The sequence below is a fragment of the Echinops telfairi genome, unplaced genomic scaffold (assembly GCF_000313985.2).
Source record: "Echinops telfairi isolate 266 unplaced genomic scaffold, ASM31398v2 ScPeMD7_60;HRSCAF=208, whole genome shotgun sequence".
NCBI lineage: Eukaryota > Metazoa > Chordata > Mammalia > Afrosoricida > Tenrecidae > Echinops > Echinops telfairi.
The window spans coordinates 3229885-3241370 of NW_022103958.1; the positions used below are offsets into that span (position 1 = coordinate 3229885).

Sequence of the window (11486 nt, forward strand, 5' to 3'; positions counted from 1 at the left end):
AGATAAACAAGTGGCCATCTAGCAGGGAAGCAACAAAGCCCACATGGAAGAAGCACCAGCCCGTGTGATCATGAGGTATTGGTGGGATCAGGTATCAGGCATCTAAGACCCAGAACAAATCCATCCCCATGGTGAATGGGGATGACGCCTGGAGTGGAGACCCAATGCCCATCTGTAGACAGTTGAACATCCCCTCACAGAGGGGTCACAGGGAAGAGATGAGCCAGTCAGGGTGCAGTATAGCACCAACAAAACACACAACTTTCCTCTAGTTCTTTGGTGCTTCCTTCCCCCACTATCATGACCTCAGTTCTATACCTTACAAATTGGATTAGACCAGAGCATATACACTGCTAGAGATAAGAGCCCACAACACAGGGAATCCAGATAGATAAGCTCCTCAGGACCAACAATGAGAGTAGAGATACCAGGAGGATAAGAGTAGAGTGGAGGGAGAAAGGGGGAACTGATCACAAGATCAACCTAGAACCCCCTCCCAGGGAGACAAATAATGGAAAAGTGAATGCAGGGCAATAGAGGATGATATAAGATATGGAAAAATAATCTATAACTTAGCAAGGGTTCGGCAGGGAGGGAGGAAGGGAGGGAGGGAGAAGAAATGGGGAGCTGATATCAGGGGCTCAAGTGGGAAGAGAATGCTTTGAAAATGATGATGGTGGCATATGTGCAAAGGTGTTTGACACACTGGAGGAATGTATGGATTGTGATAAGAGATGTAAAGCCCCTAGTAAAAGTATTTTAAAAAATAAAATAAGGCCAATGTCAATCAAGCCCAGAGATGCTGTGAGCTGAGGGAGTGCATGTGGAACAAAACTCAAAATCATTTTAAAAAAAACAAAACAACAAGATTAATGGTCAAATAGAGACTTGTGGGACCCCCAAGAGTTTGACTCTTGGTCTCTCCTCAGGTCTAGAATGAATTCACCCCCATGGCTCCATTTTCAGCCAAATACACACGTCTATAAGGCAGAACAATAACACACCTTATAAACAACCATTTGATAGCAGGTGGGCAGCACTGACCCCTTGACAGAGTTAGGAAAGGAAGGGACTGACAATAGGAAACACAGGAAAGAAATGGGATTCAGGAAGTTGCCCTGTGGGATTGCAAAGCAATGCAATGAGACAAAGTGTGTGTGAATTGTTGAATAGAAAACGGATCTGCTCTGTTTACCATTAGCCAATTCACAATAAAATGTTTTTAAAACATTTTTTTAAACTCAAAAGGTCATGAGGTGGTGCAGGTAAACCAGGTTGCACACAGCTGAGTGAGTGAGTGGTCACCATCAACCATGGTCACCAATACGAGATCACACAACCTGTGGACAACACACTAAGCTGTGCATTCCCCGGGTCAGGGGTCAGAGCTGATCTGTCTTTGAAACCGGGCCTGCCCTTGGCAGGCAGACGAGAAAGGTGAGGCAGAAGGCGTGAACTCACGAGTGTACACTTGGAGAAAGCCGGGCGTGCCCTCAGAGCCCCCGTCTTGCACAGGGTGCACCGTGATGTTATAAAAGGTGCAGGGTGTGAGTCCAGGAATGGCAACCCGGGTTTCGTTGGCCGTGAGGTTGAAGGACATGGTTTGTTCTGCCACTTGTATTTTGTAGCTGTAGCCTGAGGACTGCAGAGTTTCATTAATCTTCCAGGTCAGCATAATACTGGTAGCGCTGATGTTCACCACATGGAGGTCAAACACCTGACTGTTAGACTCTGTGAAGACAGAAGGAGAGTTCGACATTACAGAAACGGCCAAGCCAGAGAAAGAGAAGAAACTGTCGTCAGGGTGCGATAGCACACTGGGTCATCGTTCCTCCTCCCTTTACGCTGGTAACCACTTCTGGAAATGGATGTGAGTCCCAGGAAAAGTCAACTGGCACCAGTGTGCAGAAAAACTGGCCATCTACATGGTTCCACTTTGCTCGTGTTGAGAAATGCCTCTTACAGATATGCTGGCCTCCTAACCAAACTGCAACACAGTCTCAATGTACACATCGCCCTGGGTGCCAAGGGCGACGTTCGAAAAGAGTCTTCAGCCTGAGATACGTTGCAGAATGAGCACTATGCCCTCCATGGTCATCTGGAAATGAAACCTCGAAATCAGTAAAGAAAGACCAGGCTTACAGGTCAGATAGAAGCCAGGAGAACCCCTGAGACAAAGATTCTTAGCCATCTTGCAGCGATATGGAAATAAACTCACCCTCGTGCCTCAGTTTTCAGCCCACCCACAGACTGGTCTGTTAGGGGAACGATAACGCCAGCGTGGTTCACGTACCGTAGAAGAATCACCCCTCTGAGATGAAAAGAGTAGCAGTTACCCACCACCGAGTTCAGAAAGGTTAGGAGGAGGAGAAGAGGCGCAAGAAGCACAGGAGGAACTAGAGCAAGTGATGCTACGTGGTTGGCATGTGGGGACCGCCATCGATGAGCCGCAAGACAGCGTGGACTAATGGCTGAATGGAAAATCGATCTGCTCTATAAACCTTCACCTAACTCACAGCTAAAAGGATAAGAAAGGAAACAAGGCCTAGGTGGCCAGGCTAGCTCTGCTTATACAGCCCAGGGGCCTCAGAAAAGCCATCACTTGAGCCTTGATTTCTTCATCTGTACAATTGGGAGAGCATTCCTGGTCTCAAGAGGAGAAAATGGGAGGGCGCTGGTGGCTCTCCATTCGTTCATCCACCCTCCCAATCTCCCTCGACCCTTCCCTGGCCCACTTGCGGCCCTGGGAGGCTGACCCTGCACACTGGATCACTAGGGCGGCCTGTCAGATGGGCTGTGATTCGAAGGCTGAGGGAAAAACATTGGAGCCTTTCTGCCCATTTCCTCCTAGTCTCGGCAGTGAGTTCTGACATCGCCGCACCCTTCCGTGTCCATCTGCACGAGGTCCAGATACACCAGGTCCTACCCTGGTCCTTCAGCCCTGCTGCTGCCCTGCTACCTTAGCTAATTTCAAGATGCCTCAACGTCCTGTCATGGTTTCCTGAATCTTGCCACCCCCACCCCAGCCTTATCATGTTTTGAAATGCTTAGCAGCACAATAGAGCTCTTTAGAGGATAACAACAACTCAGGCTCACCAATGGATTCCGACTCACAGCCACTCTAGAAGACAGGGTAGAACTCTCCCTGTGAGTTCTGAGACTGGAACTCTCGATGGGAGTAGAAAGCCTCATCTTTCTCCTGCAGAGTGGCTGGTGGCTTCAAACTGCTGACCTTGCAAGTTGGCACCCCGCTGCCTGACTCACTCTGCCACCAGGGCTTCCTCCATAGAGGGTAAGGCTGTTATAATTATAACGTATCAAGCACATGAGCCCAGGGGGCAGTGGTTGTTCAGTGGTTGAATCCTTGCCTTCCATGTGGGAGAGCCTAGTTGGATGCCAACCAAGGGTGCCTCAAGCGAAGCCATCACTCACCTGTCAGGGGATGCTGACAGGTGGCTGTGACGCTGGACATGTTTCCATGGAGCCTCCTGGCCATCCATTTACAGTGAAAATGTTATAGATCGGAACAATCTGACCCTGCTGTGCACTGGGGAGCCAGGAGTCCGGCTCAAGGGCAGCTAGCAACCACAGCAAAATGCTGCAAGGCCACGTAGGGTTTGCGCGTAGCGCCAAATGATTAAAAGCTGAAGATACTGCCGGTGCTTCGCTCTTGCTCAAAATGCTTTGTAGAAAGCGAGAAACGCAAGGACAGGGCTCATCCATATGACCCCTTTTAGCAAAGGAGGCAAAGGGCCCTGCCTCTCCATGGCCCCTGCCCTGGGGCACATGGCTTGAGGAGGGGCACCCAACCTAGATTTCAACTCCACTCATCTTATGTATGGGACAACCTGGACCTGGAACCCTGGGGAAGCCTCTCTCTGTTTCCCCTTCCCACCTCACTACAACCTCTAGAAACGGAGCCATCTGCACCAGCGGCCCTCCCACTCCTGCCAGTCACTGCATCCTCTCCTCTCCCACCCCAGGTGAGCATCCCCAGAAAAGACCAAAGAGGGCATGAGGGGGACCTCCTTCCAAGAGGCATCAAGAAACGCAGTTAATTTATAAAACACCTATCTGTCATCGACTTCTCGCTGAAATCTTCTTGCCCCATACAATTCATCTAGCCTGGTCAGTCACTGCCTCGGGGGACCCTAAACCAGGCCTGCCCCTCTTTTCACTCTCTAGAGAAGGGATGATTCTGAAAACACGCCTGGCAATAGCTTTGTAGGAATTAAATCACTCCCCTGGAATGTTCTGAACCCCAATACCTGCCCGCCCCCCTTTCCTCTGCATCTGTCCCCACTCTCCCCGCTCTCCCAGTAAGACTCTCACTGGGGTCTGGACACCTGGGTGTCTTCCTGTCTGGTCTCCCAGCCTAGGGTGTTGCACGGCCCCAAGCCCTCCCCCATTTCACCACCAGGCCTTTCTTCTTTCTGCTCCCCGACTCGGCCCTCTGCGCTCTCTGTCTCTCTCTCTCTGCCATGGGAGGCTGGTGGTCTCTCTGCCATGGGAGGCTTTGGTCATCCTTGTAAAAATATATCTTTTGTTTAAGCCATGGGACAGATGCAGAGCTCCTAGACTGCCATCCTGTGGTCTCTGAGAAAGAGCTTCCGCCCCCTTCCAGACTGCCCTCCCGGCTCCAGGCTCCCGGCTCCCTCGGTGGTTCCTGACCTCCCCTGCTTCCCTCCTCCCACTGACTCCTGCTCATGGGCATGCCCTCCCCCTCTCTCCATTTCTCAAACCCTTCCCAGCCCTTCCAAGCAAGTCCACATCCCCCCCTTGCAGAAGAGGCCTTCCCTCTGGTTTGATGGCAGAAGTGTCGGCCCGCGCCTATTGTGGTTGTGGTTTGCCGATGCGTCGGTTCTAACTCACAGCACCCCAAGTGCAAAGCAGATCGTCAGGCTTTATTCCCAAGGCACTACTGGATGGAGTGTCCGTCTATTTTCCATCCCCATCCCAACACCTGCCACCAGTGGGCCTATAAGAGCCTTTCTAAATAGGAACTTTGTACTAAGGGAAGCCGCTGCTTACAGCCAAGCCCCTGATGGTGGTGGGGCTGCAGCCTCTGTTCCTGAGCCCCCAGGGCCACCTCGTGTACTCTCCTCTGTGTGCTGGTCTGGAGTCCCCTTTGAGGCTGAGCCCCACTGGGAGGAGGGCCCAGGCATTGCTGCTTCCTCCTCCGCACAATCCAAGAAGCCCCCAGAGACCAGAGGGGAGTGCTGCTAACCTATAAGGACAGCTTTGCTCTGGTCATCAGGTGCCATCCCATCGGGACCTCTGTGATAGAGCGGACTGGCCCCCAGCAGGTTTTCTGGGCTGTGAAGCTTGGCGACCACAGACCACCACCAGGTCTTTCTGCAGCAGAGCCATCGGGGGATTCAAACCATGAACCTTTCTGTTAGCAGCTGAGCACCTAACGGTTGTGCTCCCCAACCCACTGCCATCGAGTTGATTCTGACCCATAGCAGCCTTGTAGGACAGAGCAGAGCGGCCCCTCTGGGTACAGAGGCTGTACCTCTACAGGAGCAGAAAACCCCATCCGTTTCCTGAGGAGCAGCTAGGGGGTTCAGACCACTGGCCTTGTGGCGAGGGGCTCAATGTGGACCTCACTACGTTACCCAGCCTCCAAACCAAACACTGCCCTCCAGTTGATTCTAACGCACAGCCGCCCTACATACGGGTTCCAGGGCTATAACTCCTCATGGGCTAGACAGTCTCATCTTTCCCTCTCAAGCTGACTGGTGGTTTTGAACCACAGACCTTGTTATTAGCAGTCTAATGCCTAGCCAACAGCACCAATGACACATCTTTTTTAAACCGCACTGTCAAAAAGAAACCCTCCCAAAAAAAATTCAAAATAAAGAACGCGTTGTCAACTCATAGCGACCCTACAGAACAGAATAGAAATGTTGCTGAGGATTCCTGCGACTGTAACTCTTTACAGACACAGAAAGTTTCACCTTCCTACCATGGAGCCACCGGGGGTTTTGAACTGCTTGCCTTGTGTTGTGAAGCCCAACACATAACAACTATGCCACGAGGGCTCCCTTCAATTACAGTTCCAATCCCATCCGCATAGGCAACTTGTCTTTCAAAAGAAAAATCCGTCAGAATCCCAAGGTCAGGCTTTAATTTTTTTTAAGAAAAAAATTTTTAAGAAAAACTAATTTTTTTTAACTCATGGGGAAATTTTTAAGCAGCATCAACAAAATGAGTAGCTATCCAGGGAGAGTAATACATTAGTTCCTCTCGGTGGCTCGTAGGTGGCTCCTAGATGGAGATACGAAGGACGGGACAGACAGCGGGCTGGGGGCCGGCCGGCACTTTGCAGCCACTCCGTCTATGCCCCGCAGTCCAGTCCCATGAAAGAAATGCCTGGAACCCAGCGTTCAAAGCAGCTGAGTGGATCTGCTGTCTGAAAATATCTTCCCCAGAACACTCGCTGCCTACAAAAGGACTTACTAATCAGCAAGAAATCGCTGGGGAGCAGAATCACAGAGAAGAACACTCCGTGCTGGAAAATGCTGTCTGAAGCCATTTTAAAAGTCAACGTACTTGTCCAGAATCCTACGGCCTGGGGCTGTCCCTCCGTGCCACCTTCCGCTTGAGGATAAACAGTGGCCTTGTACGCCGTGCTGGGCTGTAAGCCAACAATCCAGACCCTCGTGTCCGAGGACCCTTGGGAAGAGGAGGAGTCTTCAGGTTCGAGGCGGTATCTGTCCACAGGGGCAGCGGGGCTGCTGGCTGGCTTCTCCGTGGAGCTGCCCAGGGTGCTGTTGGCGTCTGCGTCAAACACAAAAGGCAAAGGCGTGAACTGCGGTAGAAGCCCCTGCCCCTCTTCCTTCACCCCCCTCCGCCTTCCTGACAGCACCAGTCAGTCCTCCCCCAAGCAGAGGGGCATCTTCCTGCAAGGGCCCTACTTTGGGCAGAGTTTTTGTTCCATATGCTTAAACCCTGGGTTTTAAAAAGTAATAATAATAATCAGTTACCCCCAAGTTCATTACAACTCATGGCGACCCCAGGTGTGTCAGAGGAGCGCTGTGTTCCAGGGGACTTTCAATGGCTAGTGCTAGACCCCCAAGAACTGTCTTCCAGAGCACCTCAGGGGATTTGAACCTCCAACCTTCCTATCAGCAGCCAAGTGCATGTGCTGCTTATACCGCCTTGCCAACGGCAGCACAGGTCCTTGTTGGTACCTCTCCTCGGTCGCTTCAAACCACTCGGTGTTCTTCTGGGACACCGTCTTCTCCCGTCCCAATTCTTCCCAGGCTTTCCCAGGGACAGGGACACAATTCAAATTCCTCACTCAAGGACCTTTTCCCCTGGACCAGACCCCCTACTGATTTAGAGTGGGGAGTGTGGGGTGGGAGACAGAGCCCATTTCCTCACCCACAGTGTGGGGGGAGTGACACAAGTCAATAAATCGTTCTTCCAGTCTAAACCATTTACAGTCTGCTTTCTGTCACTTGCCATCAAGAGTCCCAACAGCCACACCGTAGTGCTTGTTTCCTGAAGTGTCTGATGGGGTCAAGACTTGTCCCTCCCAACTCCCAGGGTTGACCCACTGAGCAGGCCATGGAATCCGTCCGATTCAATGTCAGCACAGAGCTCATCTTCTGAGCAGCCCTCTCCTCAGTGGTGCTGGGGGACTAGAGGTAGTATTACATGTGTCCTTTGTTCAACTGAAGGTTAAAATCCCAAAGAGCCAGTCTGGACTCCAAAATGTTTCTAGCCTAATTTCTATTCTGAGTCCCTGGAGAAAGGGGTGGGAGGGCTCACTTTTCCTTTCTCTTTCAAGAGTGAAAGCATTCTAAAATGTGGAGGGAGAGTCCTCTATACGCTCTGTGACACTATACAAATATAAAATGCTGTTTTTCCACTAAGTCACCGAGGCCCGATTCTAGCACCGGGGATAGGAAAATGGAGTGGGGGAGTGCTCACGATCACCAAGGAAGAGTCAGGAAGGATGTGTGCTCTTGATGGGGACCCAGGATCCCTGCACAGAGAACCTCCTAGACCCAGGCGACCGAGATGATATAACACATGAGCTGGCAAGCAGCAGCAGCAGCAGGAACAGGAGACTCTCATGAGAAAACACAGTGGGCTTTCCAGTCCACAGGGCAGGGTGGTACAGTGGGGTGCCTCCTGGCACTTGGCAGAGCTCAGCAACCCACAGAGAGAGAGGTGAGAGCCTTCAGGTTAGGCTTACGGCAGAGCCAGGTGCCTCTGGGAACCTATCAGTAGGGCGAAAGAGCTTTGCAACACTTGCCTGAGCAGGGCAAGAGCTGGGTTGAGCCAGCTTAAGAAGCCCAAGGAGCCAAAGGGCAAGAGGAGGTCTGCCTGTGGGCATGAAGAGCTGTCCTGACCAAAGAACTGTATCCTAAGTCCCTGCTGACCTTGAAGTGTAACTTGTAACTTCCCTACTGAAACCCATAACCGTGGCTACCGTCCTTGAGTACAGTGTGACCACGGCAATGAGTTCTCAGACCCAACGGAGGAGCAGGGCGCTGCAGTGGGAACGGCTGGCATAGGAGTTGCTCAAAAAGGCTGGAGAGAGAAAGTTATGTCCAAACCTTCCTACTCAGGGATCCGCCGGGGCTGCTGACACGGACACTGACTCTCCTCTCCCTCCCCTGGGAAGTTAGACAAGGTGATGCGACCAGGCCATTTTGAGAGTTGGCGCTTTTTTCCTTTTTTCAACGGAAGTATATTTTTGTTACTCACCCATGTCACCTTCTGGGTCTCCCCGGGTCTCTCGAAGAAACACGGTGACATTCAAACGAGTCCCTGGCTTCAGGTCTTTAATACTGACCACCGAGTCTTGAGTGGACTCATTTTGACTTCCAACGTCTTCCAGGAGCATCCGGCAGTTGGCAGTGCCATTCCCACTGGTCCAAGTCAGATAAACTTCCGTCGTCCCCCTGGAGACCACACGGAGACCAGAGACCGGACTGGGCTCTATTATAAAACACACATGTTGGGCATAAATGAAGTGAGCTGTCTGAGGCCACCTTCCATTAAGAACGACTGCAGTCAGTGGTATCTCATGGTGAGTCCTTAAAAAATACTTCCTTTATATCAGAATCCACAGTACTTCTCTCATTTCATGGGGAGTGGGGGGGAGATCATTACACAGAAGAGAGGGAAGGAATAAATGTTGTTAAATCAGAAATTTTGCTTTATGCAAAGAGAGAGAATTCTCTTGCCCATTCTTGTCCATCTTAGGAAATGTTAAAAAATCTGTGTCCTGCATAATCGTCTATGTACATTTGTTTTAAGCTTCCAGTTCTGCCTTAAGTTACCATTTAGAATAGCTTACCTTATTTCACACAGCTGTCTCTAGGCAGGCAAGCTCACTGAAACACTTACAAATCATTCTTTCAGAAAAACAATGGAAGATTAATGAACACACCTGATTTCTAAGACTTCACAGCTTTTAACACCATGGCTCACGGATCATGTGACTGTCTTAGCGTCGTCCCTATTTGAGTTTTAATATGGTATGAATGCATACAGCTGTCTTATAAGACAAAATGGCCGGTCAAAATTTTTGCTTCAAAGTTCCTGGTGAAATGATGTACAAAGTTCCTTGTAAGTCTCAATGGGAGCACTGCTTCACTGGGTGATGGAGTACCGCTGCCTAACTTTACAGTTGTGTAGCAAACCTGTACAGAAGTCTGCTCATGGTGTTTCCAGTTGTTTGGGTTTTAGAATCTTTCTGCCAAAACATTTCATTAGCTGTACTATTCTCTACCACTAACCCCCACAAGTGACTTGAAACATTTCTGAGTTGCTTCTTTAAATAACCATGCTTCGTTACACTTATTCTAGACATCAGGAAAAAAGCATTAAGTAAGTTGTCTCAATTCAAGAGAAATGCAAAGAAGGGCATTGTCTAGTACCAAGACACTTCAACTCAGGACCTCATCCCTGCCCTCCAGCCCCATGGCGTTTTCCCAGAAGAACGTCCACCTGTGCCTTCTCCTCAACCTTGAACCCTTTACTTCCTTTGGCTGATAGTGCCCATCAATTAAACCAGCTCAGCCAAAAGGACATCTTGCATTTAAAAACAAACAAATCACCTCCATAAAGCAGATTCCAATTCGTAGCAGCCCTATAGAAGAAGCCATGAGACAGAACAGCGGAGCAGAGACAAGATCAGGAGCCTGTGAGGGAGAGTAGCAAGGAAGCTTCCTGCCCACGCAGGCAGCGGCCAAGCGACCACATGACTAACAAGTTGAGGGTCAGAGAAAGAGCTGGCTGCTGGCTGAAGAGAGGTGTCCCTGTGCACCAATGACTGCACCCCGAAGGTTATCTGACCTGGCTTGTGGTAACCCGTGAACTCCGCTAAGCACCCCCTTCATTGTGAGTATTGTCTGTGCGTTCTGTGTGGCCGTTGCCCAGTTCTTGAGCCCAGCAGAGAAGTAGAGTGCTGTGGAGGAACAGCTGGGGTCCAAATAGATAAAGGATGTGCAGGGTGCAGGCACGGCTGCCCCTGCCTCAGGGCAATGGGGAAACCAGAGGAGGTCGATTGTCATGCCCCTCCACATCATTTTTGCAGACAGAATATGAGACTACAATTTTGAAACAAACAAAAAGGTTAAAATAAGAGGTCTAAAATGTACTCGAGGCTCAAGAAGCAACAAAGAGGCTCTTGGCTCTGGACTGGCAGTGAGAACCAGAGGACTCCGAACGAGTCAGTCTGACGCACCAGCTCCCCGAGCCCCAGGGCTGCTCTTCCTGTCCAAGAAGTTTTTCCCATAGGATGGCAGGCACACCCCTGCCGGTCACAGACCTTGGTTGGCAGTCATTTCTTTCTTGTAATATCGGTTAGAAAAATGGATCAGGCAGGAAGCCAACAGCAGAAACATGGTTCTTTAAATGGTATCTTTATTGAACCAGGCGTAGGCCTGGGTCACAGTGGTTTACGCGCTCAGCAGTTTGAACCAAGCAGCTGCTCCTCAGGAAAGCCCTGTGGCAGTCACCTTTGGAAAGCCCAGCCCTGGGGACCCTATGAGGCCGTCCTACTCTGTCATGGAGGGTGACCGGGCACGAGCATTGACTCCGCTGCAGCGGGCACTTAAACTCACTTTAAAACAAACAAAACGGAATACAACCTAAATGCCCCGAGAGTTGGCCTGGCGTCTGCAGGTGACTGGACTGGCACTCACCTGTCTCGCCTAGGGGACTCGAAGGTCCCGGGATCCAGCTGTCAAACGGCCGCCCTGCTCTCCGGACTGAGTCTTGGGGCAAGTGTTTTCAGGGTGAGGAGCTCTCACGCTGCTCATTCACCCTCCTTTTTTAACTTAATTTTATTTCATTTACCGAATTGTATTTTATTTTATTTCCTTTCCACGAAATGCATTACTACTCACCTACCTGCCTCCCTGACTGAGCGGCTGTTGTAAGTCGCATTATTCTAAGGCTCCCTGGGTTCCCGCCCCACACCCCGATGCTCATTGGCTGCAGGACCTGATGCTCATGAC

At 50.6% G+C, this 11486-nt stretch overlaps 1 protein-coding gene across 1 annotated transcript in view; it reads right to left on the reverse strand.

Moving 5' to 3' along the window:
* The window catches only part of PTPRJ (protein tyrosine phosphatase receptor type J), a 51795-nt gene that overhangs the window by 35373 nt on the left and 4936 nt on the right, over positions 1 to 11486 (reverse strand). Inside the window, exons 4-6 of the mRNA XM_045291115.1 lie at positions 8725 to 8958; positions 6556 to 6783; positions 1462 to 1731 (exon numbers count right to left, since the gene is read on the reverse strand). Coding sequence (XP_045147050.1) covers positions 1462 to 1731; positions 6556 to 6783; positions 8725 to 8958 — 732 coding nt within the window. The remainder of the gene's footprint in view (positions 1 to 1461; positions 1732 to 6555; positions 6784 to 8724; positions 8959 to 11486) is intronic.